The sequence below is a fragment of the Lethenteron reissneri genome, chromosome 59 (genome assembly GCF_015708825.2).
Source record: "Lethenteron reissneri isolate LAM-NWPU_2019-01 chromosome 59, ASM1570882v1, whole genome shotgun sequence".
NCBI lineage: Eukaryota > Metazoa > Chordata > Hyperoartia > Petromyzontiformes > Petromyzontidae > Lethenteron > Lethenteron reissneri.
This window is the reverse complement of record NC_083837.1, coordinates 4,637,581-4,665,440: the sequence shown is the minus strand read 5'-3', so window position 1 is coordinate 4,665,440 and position 27,860 is coordinate 4,637,581. Positions and strand designations below refer to the sequence as shown.

At 46.4% G+C, this 27,860-nt stretch overlaps 1 protein-coding gene across 3 annotated transcripts in view; it reads left to right on the top strand.

Annotated features, from left to right (window-relative positions):
• Positions 1-27,860, top strand: part of LOC133357684 (glycine receptor subunit alpha-2-like) — a 140,121-nt gene that overhangs the window by 56,873 nt on the left and 55,388 nt on the right. For 2 of the 3 annotated variants that reach the window (XM_061575775.1, XM_061575776.1), the window contains exon 3: positions 13,823-13,890. In XM_061575775.1, the coding sequence (XP_061431759.1) occupies positions 13,823-13,890 (68 nt within the window). Of the gene's footprint in view, positions 1-604; positions 729-13,822; positions 13,891-27,860 lie in introns of all 3 variants that reach the window. The other variant, XM_061575777.1, reaches the window with a different exon arrangement.

Genomic DNA, 27,860 nt, shown 5'->3' with positions numbered 1-27,860 from the left:
CAACTGTTTATGACAGTGTTACATCACATTGCAAAAGATCAAATTGGCGGGTAAAATTACCGTCCGTCCATGGGGTAGACTCGACTGTCAGTGCAGGACTAGTACGCGGGTGAGGCTTTGTGTTTTTAATATATCCAATACATTCACGTGTTTTAAGTGAAAATGATTCATTTTCCACTTTCGCTCGTTATCGACGTGACCCGGCATCCCACTTTTGCCGACGCGTGCTTTCTCTGCCACATGCATGCGTGCGCCCGTACGTTGAACGCTGCTTCGGACGCCGTACGTAGCCAACCGTGCTAATCGAAGGTGCGGAAGGACTCACCGCGTGCGTGAAATAGACACGCGCGGTATTTAATGCGTTACCCTGTTCCGCATGAGCGTTAACGCGCGCTTAATTGTTTTTCTCTTTCGCCACGGCTTAGTGAAATGTTTCAGAGGATGATCGCGTTCGATTGAACGACGAACGATCAACGCGCACGTGCGTGCGCATTTGAAGCCCCCCCTTCCCCCTTCCCAAACTCACCCGATGACCTCATCCTGTACCTTTCTCCCACAGCGATGTTCCGAGCAGATGTGATTGTGTCTCTTGTCTCCTATTCAGATGGTCGTCGCTTTCGAAGCGGGATGACCCTTTTGTTGTGTTCCCCATCTTCACCGCGCGCCATTGCTCCATCCCTCCATGCCGCGAGAGTTCATCTTGTCAGTGGCTTCCATCCCATCTGACGGTAAGCCGACTGGTTTGCATCACATTATGTTTCTAAGGTTTGTTGAGTTCTCGTCTCCCATCTTCCTGCTGTATTTTTCCTCCATGCAGTTTGCCGTTGTCTACGTGCTATCTACGTGGTCATATTCTTAGGTTTTTTCGGTAAAGTCACGTAGGTAAAATTTTAAATTAAAATTAATTAATATACTTGATACAGCTATCGTGCTGTGACGGTTCCACCTGAAGACGGAAGCTTGTGTTGTCTCCAAAACGTCGTGATTTTTTTAAAATTAAATTTTACTTTTATTAATTAAAATTAAAATTTTTACCTACGTGAAAAAACCTAAGAATGAATCCTTGCAGTCACGAAAGCTTCAAATCTAGAAATATGTACATGGTGTCCCCCTGTGTATTCCCTCACTATGTGTTTTACCCCATTTCCACCTGATGATGAGCGTTTGTGTTGCGTTCAAAACGTCGTGATTTATTTTTATTTTATTTAATTTATTTAAATTTTATTTTATTTCTACATACTTGACTTTACCGAATAAACCAACTGAGTTTAATTTATGCAGTCACGAAAGCTTCAATTCTAGATTTGACGGCAAGCATCCACGCCGGAGTGTGTTGGGTCCTTACAGCGCTCTCGGTGAGTTAACCCCGCAGTGTCTGCAGCAGAGGTCGCAAACGGGTTTTGATTCTTTACCCGTACCCGTACCCGGCCGCACCAGGGTCGCAAACGCGTACCCGTACCGCCGTACCCGTACCCTACCGGTACCCGGCCGGGTACGGGTAGGGTACGGGTATCGGGTACCTGATTGCGACCTCTGGGATGAAGCCATGTTGCAGGCGCGGGTGGGTTGATTCTAGGAACTTTAATTGTGAGAAGAGACAAGACGTTGGGAAATGAGTGACAAACAGTTACTCACCAGTGACTCACGGTCTACCCGTACCCGTACCCGGCCGCACCAGGGTCGCAAACGGGTACCCGTACCCGGCTGGGTACGGGTAGCCGGGTATCAGGTAGGGTACGGGTATCGGGTACCCGGTTGCGACCTCTGGTCTGCAGTAACTGATTCGTGTTTACTCTCCAACGAGAGGGCCCTGAGATCCGTGGACCCTCTTCCCTTGAGGACTCCTGAGGTCAAGGCTCTGTTCCTGGGCCGATGGCGCTTTTGCAAGTGCGGGCTTCTGGGACGACGCTTTGTGGCTACAAAGAAAATCGGGGTGTCGTTAGAGCTGTTTTAAGTTCTGTCTTGAACACTCGCCTCTTTTAAATCAAAAACGTATTTTTTTATTGAACAAACGATTCGGGTAAGCACATGAAGGGCGGTGTGAGTATGGAAATTGACACCAGTACAGGCACAATGGCAAGTACAATGATTATTCCCAACAAAAAAACTCACCTCTTTAAACCGGCCTTCACTCCCCACGAGTTCTGGCCATTTACCCAGCTGGTTCTCTTTATTTCCTGCTTGCCATACACGGTGGCGCATTGGGATGCACAGATGCAACGCCCGTACAAAATGTAAATCATAATAAATGTTCGATGCATATGTGTGCGTGTATAATCCCAAAACTTAAGTGGTTTAAATGTCTTTTTTTCCACCTGAGCAATATTACCATAATGCATGGCTTCCTGTCACCTGCTGAATTGGAGAGACTGGTCCATGCTTTTGTGTTATCCCGACTCTACTACTGCAACGGGTTACTGCAGCAATGGGCAGATTCCAGCTTGTTCAGAAAGAAGCTGCTGGAGTGCTCACACCACCTACACCATTCCGTGAGCAGATTACACCAGGTCCTCTTATCTCTTCATTGGCTACCGGTCAAATTCCGAGTGGATTATAAGATGCTGCTTTTAACCTCTAGGGCTTATAAAGGGCTCACCCAACATCACTTGCAGGAACTAATACATTTATATATTCCATCAAGGTCCTTAAGATATTTTGATCTGCACCTGCTCAGCACTCCCAGGTCGACAGGTTGCACTCTTTTGGCGATCGGACTTTTGTTAGCGTGGCACCCAAGCTATGGAACGCCTTGCCACTTTAAATCAGGCAGTCAAAGTCGGTAGATACATTCAAGTCTGCTTTTAAAACCCAATCTCTTTAAAGTGGCCTTCCCTTTTTAAATCCTTTATATTAAGTTCACTTGCGCGCTTGCTTGCTTACGACCGTGCAAATCTTTCGGTCGTTTTTTAACCCACTTCCCGTGATCCAATCGAGCTGACATTTTGCACACAAACTCGTTGTGCGTGACAATTTATTTTCGTGAAAATTTTTTCCCAAAATTTTACACTTTTTAGGAAAAAATAAATTACATATAATTACCAATTGCTTAATGGTGGCAGGCAATCATCTGACCCATAGGTAGCAGCCATCTCAAGCCAGATGACTCTAGCCGCCACACATATAAAGGATTTATAGTGAAAAACTTTGTTTTTACGGGTTAATTTTTTAGTTTTGTCGATTTCCCCCGGTTCTGTATTTGCTTCCCGCTTTCATTCATTGCGCATTGGGATCATAGGATGCAATGCGCGTTAGACATTTGAATTATTTAGCTGCGCATTTTGTCGGTCAAACGGCAGGCGAATTGTTTATTCCAGAAGCAGCCAAAGCTGGAAGGTTTGGAGCTGCACGTGACCTCATTGCGCAGAGCACAGTCTTTTAAAGCAGCCGAGTTTCATCTTGGAGAGAAATAAACCGCGTGGCGGTAGTAGTAGCCACGCTGTTGCTGCTGCTGCTGTTGCAAGTGGCTGCCTGTGATCCAGCACTGTGGAGGCAGCAGCGAAGGAGGGATGGTGGATCACCCGCGCGCACACACACCGATGTTGTTGCGAAACTCCCTTCTCGTGGGTGGGCGTCGAGCAGCTGCCGTGTCCCTTAGCTCGCCAGGAGAAGGCGGTACAAGCAAACACGTGGACTAATTGCCGACTGTGTCCATCTGCATGGGGTAGTAGAGTGCTTCCGGTTTTTCCGGCCCGCACGTATGAAATGCTCATTAGCCGGCTGATAACACCTTAATACGCAGAGGGCCGCAGAGCTTGAGCGAATGGGCGGGGGGGGGGGATAAAGTACCGACGTTGTCTGTGGAGAACATGTCGCTTGAAGAGAATCTCAGGAAGTAGTTCGGCGATTCTAGATTTGAAGCTTTCGTGTCTGCAAGGATTCATACTCTTAGGTTTTTTTCGGTAAAGTCACGTAGGTAAAAAATAAAATAAAAAATGTATAAAAGTAATAATACTGTATCAAGTGATACAGTAAATCTAGCTGTGACGGTCCCACCTGATGACGGAGATTGTGTTGCCTCCGAAACGTCGTGATTTATTATTTTATTTCTATTATAACTTTTATTAATTTTTAATTACATTTTTTTCCTACGTGACTTTACCGAACAAACCTAAGAGTATAGTTCGGTGATGTCAACTTCCACGGGCCGTTGTCGTTGAACGTTGTGGCGGTGCACTTCTCTGTGAGAGCGCCAGACGGACAATGTCTGGGATAGGCAGTTAGTTGGGCATGCTACATGACGTAGCCAACATATCATCAGCTGCCAGAGGAGCTTGCTCCTGGGACAATTCCCTGGTCGGAGCGGTAGTGTAGCGGTTAGCACGCTGCGCTATGAACCTGGCGACACGGGTTCGATTCCCGCTCACGGCCAACACCAGTGACGATTATCTGAACCGATCCTGGGCCTCTCCTAGGTCGACTCAGCCTCAAATGCGTACCTGGTGCGGTATGTAAACATCGCCACTGGGGAGACAAAGGCGGTCGGGCGTGGTGCTGGCCACCCACCCTCTCGTGTATTGTTGCGGCCTTCATAGGTGCTCGCTAACAGCACTTGCCCCTACAGTCTGCTAAGGCTATATGGGGTATCTTTATCTTTGGTCGGAGTGAGCAGCAGTTACCAGGTCATCGGCATACGTTTGTGCGGTCTACAAATCCATCCGTGGTCTTGCCCCACCATATCTTGCCACGCTTGTGTCGTTCTGCGTGTCGCCTTCTCGCGCTCTGGGTTCTCAATCTTTGTTGTCTCTCTCTTTCTCTGTTTCTCCTCCTTGTGCTCAATCCACGCTTTCCCCCTCTCTACACTCTCGCCCCCCTTCACTGGAACAAACTTCCCCCTCCACATTGAGCAGTCACCTTCTCTCGCTAGCTTCCTCTCCTCACTCAAAACGCAATTATTGTTACCCCCGGGTCACCCCACGACCCCTTAAGCTCCCCCTCATCACCGCCACCTGTTACCTTTTTCCTCTTCATGGTCTCAGTGCGTGGCTCTCACTCATTCGCTAGTCATTCAATTCTGTTCATCATCATCTACTGCAATCAATTTCACTTTCACAGAATTAACGCCTCATCGCAGACATGCCCTCCCCTCCTCCTCCCCCCCATTTCTACCTCTCATCTATTTCACTCGCCTCGTCGCCACCGTCGCATCCGCACGTCGTGCCGTTGTTAGTTCCAGGCGCTATATAAAATTATTTGAAGACAACGACGAGGAGGCAGGAGGGGAAAGAGAGATGGAGAGGGAGGGAAGGTTGGCGGCGTCTGTTTTCGCAGCGGGCGGAATGGAGGGGAGGGGCTCGGAGTGGGTGTGGCCGCACCAGAAGCCACGTGACCCTCGGGAGGCTTCACATCGTTACCTGGGCTTGTTAATTCTGCGTGAAGCGCCTTGGATAAGGCGCCGTATAAATTATTTGAAGACGATGAGATGTCGAACTTCTTCCGCAAACCGGCTGTGCTAATCGGGGGGGGGTGCGTAGCCAACAGCGTGATCGTACACATCATGGGTTGACCAGGAGGGAGCAATCCACAGGCCCTTGCCAGGCCATCGATCTGCCTCTCGAATGGAAATTTGACTGCTGCAGCCATGGATGGGTTCTCAAAAACGTGGTGGTCAATATGAGATGGTAAACAGGGCCTCCCATCGTCGCCTTCTAAGGTGAGCGGGGCATTTTCCCCGAACCGGCCGCGAAAGGTCCTTTTTTTTAGATCGTGAACGGAGGCTGAGAGGGACGCTGAAAGCGCAAACCCAGAGGCCCCGCTCCTTGATGGTAACGTGGTAGGCCTCGACGAGGTCAATGGAGCGGCGATGTAGGAAAATCCCCCACACGTGTGCTGGAGCGAAACTGACAGTGCACGGACACGGATGAACACACGCGCGCACGCGCGTTCGCCCGTGCATCTTGCACGTGGTCAGAGTCGTTTAATTTGATCGATGATTTTGACTGCCTCCCCCCCCCTCGGTGCCCTGAAATGTAGTCAGGTATTCGATGCCTGCCCTTCGGTGAACAGAAATACAAAAGAGTCCCTCCAGTGAGTAGGATGCCTTTCCAAAGCTTCTGAATTCACAAAGCCAGTGTGCGTTTTTTGTCCACCTTTGACGTCCTGCATGCTTCTATGTCAACGCACGAAGGAGCTCTGTTTTAAATATTATCATTTGTAGCACCGCTCCGATGCATAATTCATAACAACCAACGCTGCACGCAAAGTGCGCGGGGTAACAGCAACAACAACAACGATACGTGTGCATGCCTGCGTGCGCATCTGCAGAGGGCTCCGCTCGCTTTCTTAAGAGATGCAGCCGCGAAGAGATAGGTAACACCCCTCGCTGATAATATCGGAGCATCGGGTCAGAATCCTGAACAACAACAACAACAAAGACGCGTGAACAAAAAAAAGCCGGCTATAAAACACGAGCAGAAAGGGCACATCGAGCAATCTGTCTCCCTGAGCTCTACGGAAATTAAAATGCTAATGCCGCAGCGCCCACGATGGTCTGTGTGCGTGCGTGCGTGCGTGCAGAGAGCGGTGGTGCGGTGGTGCGGCGGTTAGCGCCACGCTGCGCAACGAACCCGGCGACCCGAGTTTGATTCCCGCTCACGGCCGCCAACACCGGCGACGATTACACGAACTGGTCTTGGGCCTCGCCTCTAGGTTGACTCGGCCTCAAATGAGTACCTGGTGCGGTTTGTAATGATAGCCACTAGGGTGACAAAGGCGGCCGGGCGTGGTGCTGGCCACCCATTTCTTTGTGTGCCGTGCCGGCCTTCATAGGTGCTGCTCGCCAACAGCACTTGCCCCAACAGTCTGTTAAGGCTACACGGGGAGGGGGGGGGAATCTTTGCCTTTGTGTGTGCGTGCGTTGCTGCTTGTGACCCCGCGAGTGCGACTTAAATCCTCTGCTCACACACTCGGCACCGGTGTCAAATGTGGTGTAGAATTACACGTATTGGACGTGGTAATGACTGCGTAGCGAATCGTAACGACCGAAATTCATGCTAAATCATAGAGTGAACTCTTGCCGTGCAATTTTGCTTAACTTTTAAATAACATGGTCGTGAATCCTTCGAACTCGAATGTGATTCTTGTTGTTGTTGTTATTCATGAAGGAATGTTCCCAGATTCCCGTGCTGTCCACTATCAGTGCTTGCCTCTCCATTGAAGCGCAAAGCCCGATACCGATAGCCGAGGAGGGAGAGACTCATGCGGTTTGGTTTGGATGATAATTGCTCCTGCTTGGGCCCTGTCTCGCTGGTGGAAGGCCTGAATCCACGACATCAGGATGCCCAGCAGCAATGGTCCAATGGGCTCTGCACTGCTGATGAGACCCGGTGAAATCGAAGCCAGTCCGAGGATGTTTTATTGAGCCACTGAAGCCGGGATACTCGAATCTGGGAAGCACGTGGGCTCTAGGATTAAATGCCACTTGCATTGATATCACATTTTTTTGTAGGAATTGTCCGAGGTTGCTTTGATTGAGCCACGAATCTGGGAAGCACGTGGGCTCTAGGATTAAATGCCACTGGCATTGATATCACATTTTTGTAGGAATTGTCCGAGGTTGCTTTGATTGAGCCCCGAATCTGGGAAGCACGTGGGCTCTAGGATTAAATACCACTTGCATTGATATCACATTTTTTGTAGGAATTGTCCATTGAACACTTGCGCTGGCACGTACTTGCCCTGGTTATGCAGGAGGTCGTCGGTTCGATGCCGACCCTGACGCACTCTGGTCCACGACAATCTATCGAGGGGTCGGCCGTGGTCTGCCATGGTGGCGAGATGTTAACTACCTTACCTGGTACACAGGAGGTCCCTTTTGTATGTTCTCCGCGTGGTTGAGTGGATTTCTATCCAGGCCCTCCGGTTTTTCTCTCCACATTTAGAATCACCGTGCGGTTAGGGCATTCGGCTGCTGTAAATGTCCGCATGACGAGCCACTTCGTTGGGCTATCATTTGTGGCCAGGTCGCTTCTGAAAAAGAGCCACGTAGCTCAGTGGGCCTTACCTGGTAGAATAACAAAAATAGTTTATAGTTTAGGATATAGGTCAGTCAAGGTAATGGACCATTTTTCTAACTCATGTAAAAACCGTGCATCAGTACATTGTGCAGCATGCATTAAACACTTGCCTCGAATGAATATGCGTCGGTAGTCGTTCGTCTTCAGGCTCTTGTGTAAATCGGACGTTGGACCGACAACTTGAAATTGAGCTCGAAGTCCCAAACAAGTGGTGAATACTGCTGTCATATGTGCGGTGGTGAAGTCAGCTCCTAACTCTCACTGGCCCTCGGATAATTCAGAGTTAGGGAAACAGTCAGATTGATTGATCCAGCACTCACTCACCGCACTCACTCACTCTCACTCATTCACTCTCTCTCTCACTCACTCACCGCACTCACTCACACTCTCACACACATTCACTCACTCACTCTCACTCACTCACTCTCTCTCTCACTAACTCACTCACTCACCGCACTCACTCACACACTCTTTCTCTCTCACTCACTCTTTTACTCACTCACTCACTCTCACTCACTCACTCTCACTCACTCACTCACCCACTCACTCACCGCAATCACTCACCGCAATCACTCACTCACCGCAATCACTCACTCACTCACCTCCTAGCGACTCTCTTATAGCTACTACCATGGTTAATGTTACCCATGAACTTTGATTCATCTACCCATGTTGCCAGACTATTTCATCTCATCTATGCCGCGTTCAACAACCACACTGCAGGTTGCTCCAACACTCAAAGACAAAGACTCCCCGTGTAGCCTCAACAGACTGTTGGGGCAAGTGCTGTTAGCGAGTAGCACCTATGAAGCACGGCACACGAGGGGGTGGGTGGCCTGCAACCACGCCCGCCCACCTTTGTCTCCCCAGTGGCGATGTTTACACGACCTCCTCTTGATACCAAGATCCAGGATGGTCATCGTGTCAATGCGCCGCTTCTCGGTGGCAGCCCCAACAGTCTGGAACGATAATCCCTCTGCACATTCGCAGCATCACCTCAATCGCCTCCTTCAAGAGACACTTAAAAACTCACCTCTACAATCACGCTTTCGAGCGACTCTGAGCTTGGCTCCGCGCCTCTGAGTTGCGGCCATTACGTCTGCAAATTTGCGCGCGTTACAAATTGAACTATTATTATTATTACACACCACACCAGGCACACATTTTAGGCTGAGTCGACCTTGGACAAGGCCCCACGACCGGTTTAGATAATCGTCGCTGGTTTTGGCCGTAAGTGGGAATCTAACTCGGTTCGCTGGGTTTTGTAGCGCAGCGCTGCTAACCGCTGCACCACCGCTCATCACCACTCGCTCACTTGCTCACCCACCAACTCGCCCACTCACCAAACTGCAGGTCACTTCACTTCTTACTGCTTCTTCCCCAGCACTGCTTGGTTTTGGAAGCCACTCTCAACGTGTTGCTTCAGAAGTTCTCACAACCTAACTCAATTTCAAGAAATGCGTTAACTCTTAATCTATTTCACTGTCAGTAGTTTAACATGTAGCAGGGGACGGCTTTCGTGACCAATATTATCTATAGTAGAGTGGTTTTTTTTTCCGGTTAGATCGAGTAAAATATCAATGCGTCGTTAACCCCGCCACCACTCGACACAGCCAATTAGTAAGGTTTGTCGCGTGAACAAAACGCGCCAATTAGTTACTAGTTCAGCGACACACCTGGTGTGCTGGAGAGTCAAACCCGAAACGTTTACAATTTGACGTTTCGCCCGGGTTAACGACACATTTATACTGAACGCGATCTAACCCAACAAAATAACAAAAACCTTTGCTGTGGACTGCCGGTCGTGTTGCCTGTTGCCAGCCACTCGGGTATTATTGGGACCTTATGCTCAGCAACTGTGATGTAAAAAATAATGGGTTGCCAATAAGGGGTTAAATCTTGATTTGAAGCTCTCGCGACTGCAGTAAATCATACTATTTGGTTATTTCGGTAAAGTCACGTAGGTAGGAAAATTAATAATAGATCACGACGTTTCGATCGCAACAACAGGCAATCGTCTTCAGGTGAGAGAGACAAGTATTCCGTTGTGGCGAGGCATTATATAGATCCGAGAGGGGGGGAGGGAGGGGAGGCCGTAACGGGCGAGAGGGTGGGGGTGAAATTCAAAGAGGGCTTAGGTGAGAGAGAGAAAAAATTAACCCGTAAAAACAAAGTTTTTCACTATAAATCTTTTATATGCGTGGCATCGGTTTCATTTTATTATTCATTTCTGTTTTTCTTGAGTAAGCAAGCAAGCAAGTGAAGTTAATATAAAGGATTTAAAAATGAAAGATCACCTCTTGACATGCCCCGTATATTCCCGAGGGCACTAGCGTTGACCCGTTTTACCACTTTCAAGAACCTGGCGGCTTCAATTTAACTGCTCTATAAATAGTCTCCATTGTGCAGCGTGGGGGCAGGGATTTCATGCCATGTGGTTAGTCAACATTTGCGTCATCATGAAACGGGCGGCTACAGTCCTCTCGTCCTCTGGCTTGAGATGGCTGCCACCTATGGGTCAGATGATTGTCTGCCAGCATTAAGCAATTGGTAATTAAATATTAAATATTTTTTCCCTAAACAGTGTAAAATTTTGGAAAAAATTTTCACGAAAATTAATTGTCACGCACAACGATTCTGTGTGCAAAATGTCAGCTCGATTGGATCACGGGAAGTGGGTTAAAAAACGACCGAAAGATTTGCACGGTCGTAAGCAAGCAAGCACGCAAGCAAGCAAGCAAGTGAACTTAATATAAAGTTATAAAAAGGGAAAGGAAGCTTAGATATCAAACTTAACAACATTTAGAAATGTAATGCAACTCAAAGAGTAGGCTAACACGACAGTTAACACTTTACCTGGTTGGTCAACGTCCTTCCAAAGATTGCTCAATTTTGCATCCATCTTCTCGGTTGAAGTTATGTCTGAGTTGTGTGGAAATCCTCCCGGTAGAGGCGGCATGCTTCTCTCTCTCACCTGAAGACGATTGCTTGTTGTTGCGATCGAAACGTCGTGATCTATTACACTGGTCAACACACTTTTTCTGGCATAAGGTATTCCAACGGGTTTTTAAGGTAATTTTGGGGTGCTGATTCCAAATTTGGCGTCAGTTTTTGTCTATCACATCAGGTTTTTGAGATATCAAATATTTCATTTTCAATAAAAACTGCAGAAGAAAAATATTAAATGAATGTGGATATCTACATAAAATTATATTATAAAAACACTATCCTAAAAATACAGCGCCATATTTTAACACTAAAGCAGTCACTGACTCGCAACAACTTGCAATCATAAGTGACAGAGTTAATTTTGGGTAAAATCAATGAAAATGGGGTATGCCGATAGCATAAAAATTAGATGTGATAGAGATCACATTTTGAATCAGCACCCTGAAATTAGTCTAAAACAGCTGCAAAAGTCCAGGCCAGAAAAAAATATTTTTTGTTGTTGACCAGTGTTATTTATGTTCCTACCTACGTGACTTTACCGAAAGAACCAAAGAGTACAAATAAGGGGGAATAAGCATTTGCCCCATTGGATGTTTGACCAGACGGACGTTGTGACTTGGGTTTAGTCTCAAGTCGTGGGACGATTTGGTGGAACCAGAACCAGTTGAGAACTCAGGGCAGCAGGATAGGGTCTCCCATTTGCCAGATTTGACCGGGGGTCACCGAAAAAACGACGAAAATGCAAAAAAGCGAACAAAATGTACAAGAACGGTGAATGACGGCAAAGAGGAATCGGCACAAAAGCAACTGGCGGGTCACGTGAGAAATCGAAAATAGTGCGCAAACACAAACCCGCGGCAAATAAACTCCCTGCAGCGCAAGTCTGCTCGGTGCAGATTATCACTAAACCGATCGCAATGCAATTACTAACTATGTGAGAGAGCAACACCGAACAGATATAAGGTGACCATTGTACAAACGTGTAAACGGACAAGGATATTTATCAAACGTAATCGTACAACACTATCCTGTGAGCTAATATCTTCATCGTATTTTTTTTTGCCTATCGTTGGCGGTTCTTTGCCAAGTGCCGACAACGGCACAGTTACCTTGATTCTGTTGCCGTAGTTGGGACAATTTGGACGAATGTCCCCTTCAGAGGACAAACGATGGGCGCCAGATGGCATGACGGTGGTTTAACTTTCACCAGAAAAAATAAATCTACTTCCCACCCCCACCCCCACCCCCTAATTGAATTACGACACTCGCTGCTGATGGACTGCTCCTTCACAATTCGGCAAAGTGGGTTGCTACGGTGGCTAGGAGATGTTAGGTCCCTCGCTCGGTATGCGGGAAGCCGTGGATTTGATCCCAACCCTGGCGTCTGCTCTATATTTGGGGTTTGCGTGTCTCTCTCTCTCTCCCTCCCAGTGGTTCGCGTGGATTTTTCTCCGGGTCCTCTGGTTTTTTCCCCTCCACGTTTAGAATCGGCATCGCGCGTGAAGATTTTTTTTTTGCCCGTGATGCATTTCCACGCGACGATAAGCCACTTCGTTGAGCTATCAGTTGCGATGGCCAGGCCGCTTCTGAAAAAGAGCGATATAGCGCAGTGTGGGCCTTACGTGGCAAAATAAAAATAGTTTTTTCGTTTTTAGTTGTTTAATTCAATAGTGGTAGTCAATGTCAAGGTAAGGGTATGGGCGATTGAAGTGGGGCATTTAAGCAATAGTTAGAAAAGTAAAAATTGGATTAACCCGAGCGGACTTCCCAGATTTGAAGGTGTGACCTCTATGGAGGTCATGCAGTTTATCAAACGTTTCATGCGGTGCGCACACCTTGCCGATGACATCACTGCACATTGATGTGAATATCTAATTTCATTGACCCCTCCGACCTTTAATATTGAAGATTGCTCATTCTGCTATATCGGGTAATTAACTGGCGTGGATTTCAATATCACTTTACCAAAACGGGAAATCCTCTTAAATTAAATCGTCTGGATTTGCTTCCAGTGGGAGGGGGAAACAACTATTCGATCCAATCCCGATTGCGGCGTTTCATCAACTCGGCCCACAATGCATTTCTTTGCGCAGCTTCGCCAGCGCGATCGAGGCTGCGCGCTGCATACATCCTGGAGCCAGTTGGGAAGCGCACGTGGTGCAGCCGCAGAACCCATCCCTCACAGAGTTAGAGAAGTCTGCCGTCGCGTAAACGATGAACAGTTTTTTTAATATTAATTTTACAAGGTAAGGCCCCACTGAGCTGTATAGCTCCTTTTCAGAAGCGACCTGGCCACGAATGACAGCTCAACGAAGGGGCTTATTGCGCGGAAATGCATAGCAGCAGCTAAAAAAATACCAAAGTCCTCTCTATAAAATGCGGAAAGAAAAAACGGAGGATCCGGAGATAATGCCACGCAAATGCCACGCAAACTCCAAATGTACAGCAGGCGTTGTCAGGGTCGGGGTCGAAGCCACGACCTCCTGCATGCCAGGCGAGGTAGTTAACATCTCGCCACTGCAAGCGCCTCTTTTGCCTTTGCGTGTAGGCGCACTTGGAGGACGAGCTAATATTATCCAGTCAGCCTTTGCGAGTCTGGGACACCGAGGTCGTAGTCAAGCAGCAGGAGCGTAGCACACGGTCGTGTCTGTGTCTCACTCACGCACGCACGCACGCGCAAACTAAAAATTCATCCCTCGTCTGCGTGACGTTCAACGATCGATGCGAAGTAATTTTGTAAAAGCGGTGACTCGCTGTTGATTAATTTTGCCACTCGCTTGTGATGGAACGTTACGGCGAAGTTATTTTGTCAAAAAATATTTTCCCGTGACCGTGCGTCTCTATTTTTTCTTTCTCCGCAGGCGATCCTGTCAACGTGACGTGCAATATTTTCATCAACAGCTTCGGCTCCATTGCTGAGACCACGATGGTAAGAAAACGTTGATATTTATTTGTATTCCTATTCTACGCTCGTTGGTAAATGATTAGCAAACACTACGGTAGAAAAGCAGAGAACACGTGACATTTTATATTCTTTGGTTCTTTCGGTAAAGTCACGTAGATAGAAAATAGAATTTATAAAAAATCTAATAAAAAATAAAGTAAAAAATAAAAATAATAAAAAAACAAAAACCCACTACGTTTCGATCGCTTGTGTTGCGATCGAATTTTTTTTCTTTTTTAACTTTTATTTTTAATATATATTTTTTTTATTAATTGTATTTTCTATCTACGTGACTTTACCGAAAAAACAAAAGAATATGAATTCCTGCAATCACGAAGGTTTTAAGTGACATCATGATGTTAGCCGGGTGGACGGTGGCTATGCTACTGCGCGTGGCCTCTAACCCAGCACTGTGGAGGCAGCAGCGGGGGTTGATGGGTCGCACAGAGATGTTGCGAAACTCCTTGCGGGCATTGACGAGGTATCATGCCATGGCTCGCCAGAAGTCGATATGGAAAAGTGTGGATTCATATCTCCAGCTGTCCCTTCCGAATGGGATCGAGCGTTGTCCCCTCGCACATGTAATTGGCTGGAAACATCTTCTTACACAGAGGACTGCAGAGCTTGGTCAATCGTTGGTAGTGCCGGCTCACCGACTGACTGCCGCCTTTTCCACTCGTCTGTAATTCCTCGATGATTGTGAGAGACGCAGTTTGCATAAAGGGCCCTATGTGCTTATATATCAAACTGCAAAAAGGAGATACACAAGGATAAGTGCAGCTGCCTTAAAAGAGAACGGAATTCCAGATATCACTCGGAAAGCATTGAACTATTTTCTTTGGTTTCAAAGAAAATAACAAAAAAACTACGACGTTTCGATCACGACGCAAGGGATCGTCATCAGGAGGATTACGAGGAGGATAACGATCGCATGTGTTGTGGTCGAAACGTCGTAGTTTTTGTTATTTTCTTTGAACCTATCTACGTAACCTTACCGAAAGACCCAAATAATATTAATTCCTGCAGTCGCGAAAGCTTTGAGTCAAGATTTAAGCGTTGAACTGTAACGAGAATAATTGGTCAGCGAATGTCACGGTCATTAACAATGCGGTGACAGCAAATCAAAGGGGCTCCACACCAGCAAGATGTTAACTACCTTGCCTGGTATGCAGGAGGTCGTGTGTTCGATCCTGACCCTGACGCCTGCTGTATATTTGGAGTGTGCGCGTCTCTCTCTCTCATCATCACGGTGGCTAGGAGATGTTAACTACCTCGCCTGGTGTGCAGGAGGTCGTGGGTTCGATCCTGACCCTGACTCTGGCGCCTGCTGTATATTTGGAGTGTGCGTGTCTCTCTCTCTCATCATCACGGTGGCTAGGAGATGTTAACTATCTAGCCTGGTATGCAGGAGGTCGTGTGTTCGATCCTGACCCTGATGCCTGCTGTATATTTGGAGTGTGCGTGTCTCTCTCTCATCATCACGGTGGCTAGGAGATGTTAACTACCTCGCCTGGTATGCAGGAGGTCGTGGGTTCGATCCTGATCCTGACCCTGACGCTTGCTGTATATTTGGAGTGTGCGTGTCTCTCTCTCTCTCATAACGGTGGCTAGGAGATGTTAACTACCTCGCCTGGTATGCAGGAGGTCGTGTGTTCGATCCTGACCCTGACCCTGACGTCTGCTGTATATTTGGAGTTTGCGTGTCTCTCTCTCATCATCACGGTGGCTAGGAGATGTTAACTACCTCGCCTGGTGTGCAGGAGGTCGTGTGTTCGATCCTGACCCTGATGCCTGCTGTATATTTGGAGTTTGCGTGTCTCTCTCTCATCATCACAGTGGCTAGGAGATGTTAACTACCTCGCCTAGTATGCAGGAGGTCGTGGGTTCGATCCTGACCCTTACGATGTCTGCTGTATATTTGGAGTGTGCGTGTCTCTCTCTCTCATTATCATGGTGGCTAGGAGATGTTAACTACCTCGCCTGGTGTGCAGGAGGTCGTGTGTTCGATCCTGACCCTGACCCTGACGCCTGCTGTATATTTGGAGTTTGCGTGTCTCTCTCTCTCTCTCTCATCATCACGGTGGCTAGGAGATGTTAACTACCTCGCCTGGTGTGCAGGAGGTCGTGGGTTCGATCCTGACCCTGACGCCTGCTGTATATTTGGAGTTTGCGTGTCTCTCTCTAATCATCACGGTGGCTAGGAGATGTCAGCTACCTCGCCTGGTATGCAGGAGGTCGGGGGTTTGACCCTGACCCTGACGCCTGCTGTATATTTGGAGTGTGCGTGTCTCTCTCTCTCTCATCATCACGGTGGCTAGGAGATGTTAACTACCTCGCCTGGTATGCAGGAGGTCGTGGGTTCGATCCTGACCCTGACTCTGGCGCCTGCTGTATATTTGGAGTTTGCGTGTCTCTCTCGCTCTCTCATCATCACAGTGGCTAGGAGATGTCAACTACCTCGCCTGGTATGCAGGAGGTCGAGGGTTTGACACTGACCCTGACGCTTGCCGTATATTTGGAGTTTGCGTGTCTCTCTCCCCGTGGGTGCGTAGATTTTTCTCCGTGGTCCTCTTGTTTTTCTCTACCACATATCCACGTGATAAGCTACTTTGTGAAGCTATCATTCGTGGCCAGGTCACTTCTGAAAGAGAGATAATAGCTCGGTGATGCATAAACCTGGTCAAATAAAAAAGAAATAAGAAATAGGAAGTGATTCCCTGCTCAATTTGAGCATCGAAACCATGCTCCTATTCTCTTTACAGTGCTGAGCCAGCTTGAAATGTTAGATCCTTACGGTGGGGGTGAGACTATCCAAAGGTCAACCACAGTTGACTTCGGTACCACGAGGGGGTACCGACTTTCTCGACCCCGCAAGGATTATGGCCGAGTCAACTACCTCGCCTGGTATACAGGAGGTCGTGGGTTCGATCCCGACCCTGACATCTGCTGTATATTTGGAGTTTGCGTGTCTCTCTCTCATCATCATCATCATGGTGGCTAGGAGATATTAACTACCTCGCCTGGTATACAGGAGGTCGTGGGTTCGGTCCAGACCCTGACGAAGCCTGCTGTGTACATTTGGAGTTTGCGTGCGTCTCTCTCTCTCACCGTGGTCGCGTGGGTTTTCTCCGCTCTACATTTCCACGTGATGATTGATAAGCCACTTCGGTGAGCTGTGGTTTGTGACGGGCCGGGTCGCTTCTGAAAAAAGAGCTGCGTGAGCTCATTGCGTAGTTTTAGTCAACCCCCCGATTCAGGACGCAAACTCGCAAGGCTTCCACTTGCACGGCCACTCACTCCGCGGCTGAGCCGCCCGGCCGTATACGGTAACAGAAAGCTGCCGTGAAAAATAATAATAATAAAATAATACGAAAAAAATCAAGCGAGCGAGGAAGCAGCTGGCCTTTTCACCGAGTTGCAGAAAAATTAAGTGCGTAATTTGAAGAAGAGTGGGTATTGACTTGCAGAATGGCAATTCAGTCCAGGTAAATGGATTTATGGGAAATTCCCGAATGACAAACAGCAGCATCTGTGAACAATTGGGGGCCTGGGAAAAGGATTTGTGTCATTGATCAGCGAATATATTCTCATCCACAGCACGGGAAACGGCCGATGTTCACATCACCTCCAGTGTGTCACAATTAAACACCTTTATTCAATACAAACTGCATAATTATCCCATCTGTACGCATCAATGGATCGGCAGGCCGATGCACACATCTTCTTCCTGAATGGAAAATTAAAGGCACACGCCACAGTAGTAGTGCAATTGTAGCCATGCAACGCAGACTGTGAGTAAACCCACAGAGATATGTGGAGATACATAGAGACTCGTAGAAATAGAGACACATAGAGACTCAGAGATACATAGAGACACATAGAGACACGTAGAGACTCATAGAGACACATAGAGACACATAGAGACACATAGAGACACGTAGAGACACGTAGAGACACGTAGAGACACGTAGAGACACATAGAGACTCATAGAGACACATAGAGACACATAGAGACACGCAGAGACCCATAGAGCCACACAGACTCGCATAGACCCACATAGACACGCAGAGACACGCAGAGACACACAGAGACACACAGAGATACATAGAGACACACAGAGACACACAGAGACACACAGAGATACGTAGAGACACGTAGAGACACACAGAGACCCATAGAGATCCATAGAGATGCATTAAAATCAAGCCACAGCATTTTAACTGTGGCTCAACTATGGACCACAGTAAATACACTGAGGTCTGTACTCTTGAAAAATTAACCCGTAAAAACTAAGTTTTTCACTATAAATCCTTTATATGCGTGGCAAATAGATTACAGTACGTGTTCAATGGGCCACAACCCAGCCCACATTGGTCTTTGAAACGGGCGGCTAGAGTCCTCTCGTCCTCTGGCTTGAGATGGCTGCCACCTATGGGTCAGATGATTGCCTGCCACCATTAAGCAATTGCTAATTAAATATTAAAAAATCCTAAAATGTTGAAAATTTAAAAAAAAAAATTCACGAAAATAATTTGTCACGCACAACGAGTCTGTGTGCAAAATATGTCAGCTCGATTGGATCACGGGAAGTGGGTTAAAAAAACGACCGAAATATTTGCACGGTCGTAAGCAAGCACGCGAACTTAATATAAAGGATTTTAAAAAGTAGGAGGAACATCTTTCTTGAAGCGCCCTCGTTGTGGGCAGCAGCAGACCTGGACGTTGGCATAGAGAGAGGCCTTTGGAGAAACATTAACGACGAACCCCCGACAGTGCGATTATGGCCATCCAACCTAAACTATGGATTCTAGATTTGAAGCTTTCGTGACTGCAAGGATTCATACTCTTAGTTTTGTCGGTAAAGTCACGTAGGTAAAAAAATTAATAAAAATGAATAAAAATAAAATAATAAAAATCACGACGTTTCGGAGGCAACACAAGTCTCCGTCATCAGGTGGGACCGTCACAGCCAGATTTGCTGCATCAAGTGAGGGAGGGATTCAAGATGTAAGCTCTTAAGTACCAGTTAAGGGGGGAGGGAGGGGAGGGGCTTATCAGAATGTGGTAGCCAATGAATGGAACGTATCGGGAGGGGGGGGGGGCTAACAGAGGGACGGGGTACTCGTGGTCAACGACGTGTTTATGCGCAAGTCACTGTGGATGTACATAATAGAAAAGGAAAAGAAAATGCCTATGTTTATACCAGTGTTGGCTGACAATAAAGAGAGTACTGTTAAACGTTAGGGATGCAAATACTCGGTGAGCTTCAAATCTAGAATTAAAACTACAGAGCAATTTTTTACTCTACCAGGTAAGGCCCACTGAGCTGGAAAGCTTTTTTTCAGAAGCGACCTGGCCACAAATGATAGCTCAACGAAGTGGCTCATCATCGTCATGTAGAAATTTATAGCAGCCAAATAATGTAAACGCACGTCGATTCTAAATGTGGAGGAAAAACGCACGTTGAGTCTAAATGTTGAGGAAATATCCACGTGACCACGGGGAGAACATGCAAACTCCAAATGTACAGGTGTCAATGTCAGGATCGAACCCATGACCTCCTGTATACCAGGTGAGGTAGTTAAAATCTCGCCACAGTGGTGCCCCAAATATATATATTTTTTAAAGCGTATGATAATATGCCTCCTTGCCAATATGTCTTTCCACGTAGAAAGTGTTTTTTGTACTAAAAAATGTTTACCAAAAAAAGAGTTTTTCGATTTTTTACAAAACCATCAGCCACATGGTGTTCTTGGAGTAGATCGTGTCAGCAATGTTGGTTCAACACACCAGCGCCGGTTTTGACTCATCAGCTTTCTTTCACCAATCAATGGTGGTGAAATACCAGATGTTAACAGGCAAGGACCCTCCTATCCACGTGGTGGATAGGATGCATCTCAAAAACATGTATGCAGAGAGACAAATTCTGCAAGGAGACGTATATTGACCGATTATTTAGTGACTGACGTTCTTTCGGGCTACTATAAAAAATAATACACCGTAAAACACGAAAAGCGCCCTTCAATTTCAACACATGAGCAATTGGTGAAAGGTCCGTGCGCAAAGGTGCGAAGATCATCGACAGCTTCAGGGGGCAGACATATTTCTTGAGGTGGTGGTGTTGGAAATTCAGGTAAGACACGTTCAGACCAGTATTTGGTGTCGTGGTTTGGCTTAGGATTGAATTAAACACGGGTCCGCTCAGGTTTCAGCCACTCAGTTGCTTCTAAAGATGTTTAAAAGCCTTGACTTTGGTCAGGCTCACGGGAATCCTAAGTGTGGCTGGAACCACGTTCAAGAGCCAGCTGAAGTTTAGCGTGGCTGTGAACCAGAATCAGATTTTTTTATTCGATTTAAAGCTTTCGTGACTGCAGGGATTCATCTTCTTTGTTCTTTCGGTAAAGTCACGTAGAAGGGAAATAATAAAATAATAAACATAAAACATTATAAAATTATTCTCACGACAGACCTGTTCTTCACCTGAGGACGGCTGCTTGCGTTGTGGCCGAAACGTCGCGATAATTATTTTATTATGTTTTATTATTATTTTATTATTTCCCTTCTACGTGACTTTACCGAAAGAACCAAGAAGACAGAATCAGAATATTTAGTTAAGACTGCAGGAAGAATCCTATGAGCTATGAAGCTCTTTATCACAGTGTGGGGTGGGGGTCATCAAGCCGCGACAGCAAACACGACACTAAAACACGACGGGAGTGCAACATTTATAATAAGTATAACCCGTAAAAACAAAGTTTTTCACTATAAATCCTTTATATGCGTGGCGGCTAGAGTCCTCTCGTCCTCTGGCTTGAGATGGCTTGCCACCTATGGGTCAGATGATTGTCTGCCAGTATTAAACAATTGGTAATTAAATATTTAATTTGTTTTCCCTAAACAGTGTAAAAGTTTGGAAAAAAAATTTCACGAGCATTAATTGTCTCGCACAACGAGTCTGTGTGCAAAATATGTCAGCTCGATTGGATCACGGGAAGTGGGTTAAAAAAACGACCGAAATATTTGCACGGTCGTAAGCAAGCAAGCAAGCACGCGAACTTAATATAAAGGATTTTAAAAAGTAGGAGGAACATCTTTCTTGAAGCGCCCTCGTTGTGGGCAGCAGCAGACCTGGACGTTGGCATAGAGAGAGGCCTTTGGAGAAACATTAACGACGAACCCCCGACAGTGCGATTATGGCCATCCAACCTAAACTATGGATTCTAGATTTGAAGCTTTCGTGACTGCAAGGATTCATACTCTTAGTTTTGTCGGTAAAGTCACGTAGGTAAAAAAATTAATAAAAATTACTAAAAATAAAATAATAAAAATCACGACGTTTCGGAGGCAACACAAGTCTCCGTCATCAGGTGGGACCGTCACAGCCAGATTTGCTGTATCAAGTGAGGCAGGGATTCCAAGATGCAAGTTCTAAACTATGGACCACAGCAAACCCACTGTGGTTTGGCGCCCCTTCAGCGAAGAATGAATAGCCCTCTCGTCGTAGCCAGCAGACCTCCACTTTGCCATTTAGCTCTTGAACGTATCGCTGCCGTTGGCAATAAATATAATAGAATGCCTATGCTTAAAGATTAAAATCAATATCTATGAAAACAAATAGGAGGTCGAGCATTGGTATATTGGTTTAGCTTTCTACCAGGTTTAGCTTTCTTCTTTTCTCACACTTTTATTATGTAGGCTAGGCGTAATCACAAACCGAACCTCTCCATAATAAAGGCTCAGTCTTTTGTTATGCAGTCTATTCATAGTCTCAAACCGCACCTTACCATAATAATAAAAAGTGGGCCATCCCTACCCCTTCCCCCCCCCCCTCAACCATTATATAAACGGAGTGGTATCTCCTGTAATCTCTCATTTACTTGATACAGCTGTCGGGCTGTGATGGTTCCACCTGAAGACGGAAGCTTGTGTTGCTTCCGAAACGTCGTGATTTTTATTTTTTATTTTATTTTACTTTTATTAATTTTAATGTTTTACCTACGTGACTTTACCGAAAAAAACCTAAGAATAGGTATATTGGCCGTCACGCTGCACTATGAGCCTGCAGACACAATTTTGATTCTTGGCCACGGTTAATATCTGTGAGCGACCCCGATATCCGAAGCCGGTGCCCCTCCTTCGCCAACACGCATCGGCCAGCGCGGCGAAGTGGATTGGCACGCGGCTGACAATCGTATGTTTGTTGTGATCGCGGTCAAAGATCAGCATGAAGCAGTCGTACCGTGCGTGCATAATCTCTCAGCGTGCATGACCACGCGAGTGAGGGAGTAGAGCAGTTGGCAGCAGTGCTCCCTGACCAGTTCACGTGAGAACATCTCACTGCCGAGGGGGCATTCGGCACGCCGAGGTTCTCCCGGGAATGCTTTGTGCGACATCTTTTCTACTCGCGCATTCTCTCGGCCCGTAGAAGCACTTTTCCAAAGCATTATGTGATCTCAATGTCAAAAGTTTATTTGTTTATTTAACAAAAAGTTTCGTTTAGAGGAATACACTAAAACGAATGCGTGTCCTGGCTTTGGCATCTCTCCTTGAAGACACCGTGGTAACCATCACCGTACCAGACCATCAATTAATTCAATTGATAATGAAAGAAATGTAATTGTGGCCATGTCACTCAAACTATGGACCATCGAGTAAAGAAATAGAGTTCTAGATTTGAAGCTTTCGTGACTGCAAGGATTCATACTATTAGCTCTTCTTCTCAGTTCTTTCGGTAAAGTCACGTAGAAGGGAAGTAATAAAATAATAAAAATAAAACATAATAAAATAATTCTCACGACGTTTCGGCCACAACGCAAGCAGCCGTCCTCAGGTGAAGAATGAAACACCACCAAGCTTGGAGCGTATATTTAAGCTGGGTTGGAGGGGGGGGAAATATACGCTCCAAGCTTGGTGGTGTTTCATTCTTCACCTGAGGACGGCTGCTTGCGTTGTGGCCGAAACGTCGTGAGAATTATTTTATTATGTTTTATTTTTATTATTTTATTACTTCCCTTCTACGTGACTTTACCGAAAGAACCAAGAAGATGAATCCCTGCAGTCACGAAAGCTTTAAATCGAAACTCTTAGCTCTTTCGGCAAAGTCACATAGGTAAAAAATGAAATTAAAATTGATAAAAATAAAATAAAAATCACGACGTTTCGGAGGCAACACAAGTCTCCGTCATCAGGTGGGACCGTCACAGCCAGATTTGACGGTCCCACCTGATGACGGAGACTTGTGTAGGCTCTGAAACGTCGTGATTTTTATTTTATTTTATTAATTTTTATTTCATTTTTTACCTACGTGACTTTGCCGAAAGAGCTAAGAGTATGAAAGAAATAGAGATTCGTAGATATACATTTGTATTTATCTAGGTTGAACTTCTGTCACGCCGTACGTAGCCAACCGTGATAATCGCAGGGTAAGGACGACAAACTAAATACAAAAAGGAATTATAAAGAAATGAGCTTTCAATCTAGATGATTTGAAAGTGTACAGCTCCAATGGCTTTCTAATATCGGAAGGAAGAGCGTTCCAGACGGCCGCAGAAGCGCATCTGAAATCCGTGACCACCGAATTTGTTCGATGGCTGAGCCGAGAGCCGCTGCTGCTGCTGCTGCTGCGAGCATGATGACCGGAGTTCGCGTGATGGTGGTTCATCCTCCTTGACGACATCAGCGAGGTATTTTTGTGGCCAGCACTTTGTGTGTAATGAGTGTAGACCAAATGGAACATTAGGAGTTAGACATCAAATGAGAATGAGACTTCTTTAAAGGAGGTCGATAGCAAACAGCAGCAGTTGAGGTGCCAGTCGTTTACGTTGCCTGTTAACATTGTCGACTTTTCATCTTGTTGGTTCTTTCGGTAAAGTCATGTAGAAGGAAAATAATAAAATAAAATAAACATAAAATAATTCTCACGACGTTTCAGCCACAACGCAAGCAGCCAGTCCTCAGGTGGAGAACAGGTCTTGCGTTGTGGCTGAAACGTCGTGAGAATTATTTAATTGTTTTATTTTTATTATTTTATTATGTTTTATTTTTATTATTTTATTATTTTCCCTTCTACGTGACTTTACCGAAAGAACCAAGAAGATGAATCCCTGCAGTCACGAAAGCTTTAAATCGAAATGTTCGACTTTTGTAATTGTCATTGATTAGAAGGTTGGATTGTGTCCAGTATGAAAAAAAATAATCATAATTTGAATCTTTATTTTTTGTGGAGAAATCCTATGAGCTATGAAGCGCTTTTTCACCAATGTCCTGTCGATGTTCATCTGAACCCTTTCCCATTCCGAGATGTTTGCAAGTTGCAGGGCGGGTGTCCCCGTTCGTTGCTGAATCTCGGAACGGTGCAAGCGGTTAGCGTTCATTTTATTTAGAGAGGCGTAGGAGCGCCGTTGTTTTTAAAGACATTGTTACTCACCGCAGAGGACCGTAGCGATACAACTACCGCACTCTCCGATACAGTGAGGGAAAAAAGTATTTGATCCCCTGCTGATTTTGTACGTCTGCCCACTGACAAATAAAATGATCAGTCTATAATTTTAATGGTAGGTTTATTTGAACAGTGAGAGACAGAATAACAACAAAAAAATCCAGAAAAATACTTTTTTCCCTCACTGTAGCTGCCGCCAGACTGGTCCCCTCCTGCATGGCCTTGTGGGAACCTTGGTACGTCTTCCAACCTGAAGACGTACCGATGAAGTTATTGTATTTTAATATTTTCTTCAGGCAACATAAACTACTGGCACCTCAACTGCAACGCTGCTGTGTGCTATCAACTTCCTTGGAATAAGTCTCATTCTCATTTGATGTTTACTCTTTATCTTTCTCAAAGTCTACGCTCATTTACACACAAAGCGCTCGCCACAAATGGACCGCCACAATTCCTCGCTGATCTCAAGGAGCGTAAACCACCGTCACGCGAACTCCGGTCGTCATCCTCGCAGCAGCAGGGGAGGCTTTTGGCTCAGCCATCGAACAAAGAAGGTGTTAAATTTCGATTTAAAGCTTTCGTGACTGCAGGGATTCATCTTCTTGGTTCTTTCGGTAAAGTCACGTAGAAGGGAAATCTTCTTCTTCCTAGCGCTGTTCCCGCTGTGGCGCAGGGTCCGCTTTTCGGCATTGTCTTCTCCATTTGGCTCGGTCCAGGGCATCTTCAGGGGATGCGTTGACCGTCTTCATGTCTTCCTTTATTCGGTCCATCCATCGCTTCTTCGGACGTCCGCGTGGACGGCGGCCCTCTGGCTCAATACGCACGGCAGTCTTGGCCACTGATGACTCTTCACTTCGCATCACATGGCCGTACCACCGAAGCCTTGCCTCAAGCATCTTGTCCGCAATGGGGGCCACACCAAGTCGCTTCCGAACGTCTTCGTTCCTGACACGATCCCATCGAGTGAGCCCGAGGCTCCATCTGAGCATCCTCATCTCCATGGTGTGGAGAGCTTGTTCGTGTACAGTTGTGGCTGGCCAGCACTCGGATCCATAGAGTGCCACCGGTCGGACGATGGTCTTGTATATTTTTCCCTTCAGCCTATCCGGCATTTTCCGATCACAGAGGACTCCGGTGACTTGCCTCCATTTCATCCACGCCGCATTGACTCGTGACCTCACATCAGTCGTGATGCTACCATCTGAGCTGATGGTGGAGCCCAGGTACTTAAAGTCCGTCACTTTCTGCAGATCTTCTCCGTCAATACTGATGGTGCCGTCGGTTTGGGGGCCACACTCCATATACTCCGTCTTTTTGATGTTGAACCTCATCCCGTTTTCGTCCAAACGTTCCTTCCACAGGCGCGTTTGTCTTTCCACTTCTCCTCTCTCTTCATCTGAGAGGAGGACGTCATCCGCGTAGAGAATTGACCATGGAAGGGGCGTGTGCAGGTCGGCAGTGATCGTGTCCATGCACAGGATAAACAGGAGTGGTGACAGGGCCGATCCTTGGTGCACTCCAACGCTGATGGCAAATGGCGGTGATATGCCCACTGCACACCTGACTGCACTGGTGACGTTCTTGTATAGGAGTTGCACCCAATGCACGTAGGTTCCCTTCACGTAGAAGGGAAATAATATAATAATAAAAATAAAACATAATAAAATTTCGATTTAAAGCTTTCGTGACTGCAGGGATTCATCTTCTTGGTTCTTTCGGTAAAGTCACGTAGAAGGGAAATAATAAAATAATAAAAATAAAACATAATAAAATTTCGATTTAAAGCTTTCGTGACTGCAGGGATTCATCTTCTTGGTTCTTTCGGTAAAGTCACGTAGAAGGGAAGTAATAAAATAATAGGAATAAAACATAATAAAATAAAATAATATAATAACATGTTTTATTTTTATTATTTTATTACTTCCCTTCTACGTGACTTTACCGAAAGAACCAAGAAGAAAAAAGGCGTTCATCGCGTCACGCGGCGCTTTCAGATGCGCTTCTGTGGCCGTCTGGAACGCCCCTCCTCCACGATATTATGAAGCCACCGGAGCGATGCAATTGAAACTAATCTAGATTGGCAAACTCATTTCTTTGGAGCTGATTGCTGTGTTTTAGTTTGTTGGGGAAGGGTTAAGAGGATGACGGAGGGGCGTGCGTGCGACTGAACGGTATACAGCGATCCTGCACTTGATAAGCCCTTGAAGGGAATGGCACCGTTGTAGAAAGTGCTCGTCGGATAAAAATGAACACTTGTAAGGCGTCATATAATTTATCTTTAACACAGCAGTTCAGTCCTCTCGTGTATCTCAACACTTTTCCCTCCCTCCCTCCCCTCCCTCCCTCCCTCCCTCCGTCTTCTTCTTATAATGAAACGTTCACGCACAGTTGATTGATGGGCAACCCAAGCGCATCTGCGGCAACCGCAGACAGTAAGAGGTATCGGGAGGCCATCCAATTGTGACGGTTTTTTTTCTGTTCTTCCTTGTAGGTAATTTAAGTAATTTATGCTTCCCTCTGCGTTTCGTTTTAATTGCCGTCTGTGCACGTTCAGGTCATCCCGCCCCGCCACACACGCTCACTGCGTGACCCGCTATAAACGGCGTCTCCGTTGTTTTATGAATTGGAGGACTGACTTCAATGTGGAGTTGACCTTGACGCATTGTTTTGGTTTTACTCTCAAAACACCTCCAACCCCCACCGGCATGCATCCACTGCTTTATGCAGCAAAGCGCGTGAGCTCACTCCGCCGAGTGATCTATCAACCGTGAAAATAATAGAACGAGCATGTTGTACGACGTTTTTATTTTTTGTCTCGGCGCATTGTATTTAAACGCACGCATGGAACAGACGTCTGTCGGTCGTGCAGGATTATAGTGTTCTTCAGCAAGCGCCCAATTCATTCCGAGTGTGAATAATTACTGATAGCCCTTGAGGACATATGCGAGGCAGGTGCTGCGATCTTAATTCTTGCAACAACAAAAAAAGTGGAAATTAAAACTTGCAGCGAAATATCTCAGGGGCCCGTTATCCTGACCCCTGCCCATACTGAACGTCTGTGAGAAAGATCTTCATGGCTCTTCGGATTCCTCCTGCAGTGTGAATTAAGATTGCGATTCCGATTCTTAGTCACGACTCAGCTCGGGCGTGGTTCTGGCTCAAAGCCCTTAAGTCGAGCTAGCTGCGAGCGCCACGGTGGCGAGATGTTAACTACCTTGCCAGGTATACAGGAGCGCGTGGATTCGATCCCGACCTTGACTCCTGTATATGTAAAGTTTGCGTGTCTCTCTCCCCGTGGTCGCGTGGATTTTTTTTCCGGGTCCTCCTCTTCCTTCCCTCCACGTTCAGAATCAACGTCACGCGTTTAAGTGTCTTTGGCCGCTATGAATTTCCATGTGACGGGCCACTTGGTTGAGTTATCATTAGTGGCCAGATCGCAAACGATTCCGTGCATCTCTGTGCCCTCTCTGCATCATCTCAGCCACGCTCAGGATGTCTGTGAGCCAAGCCTTGGCC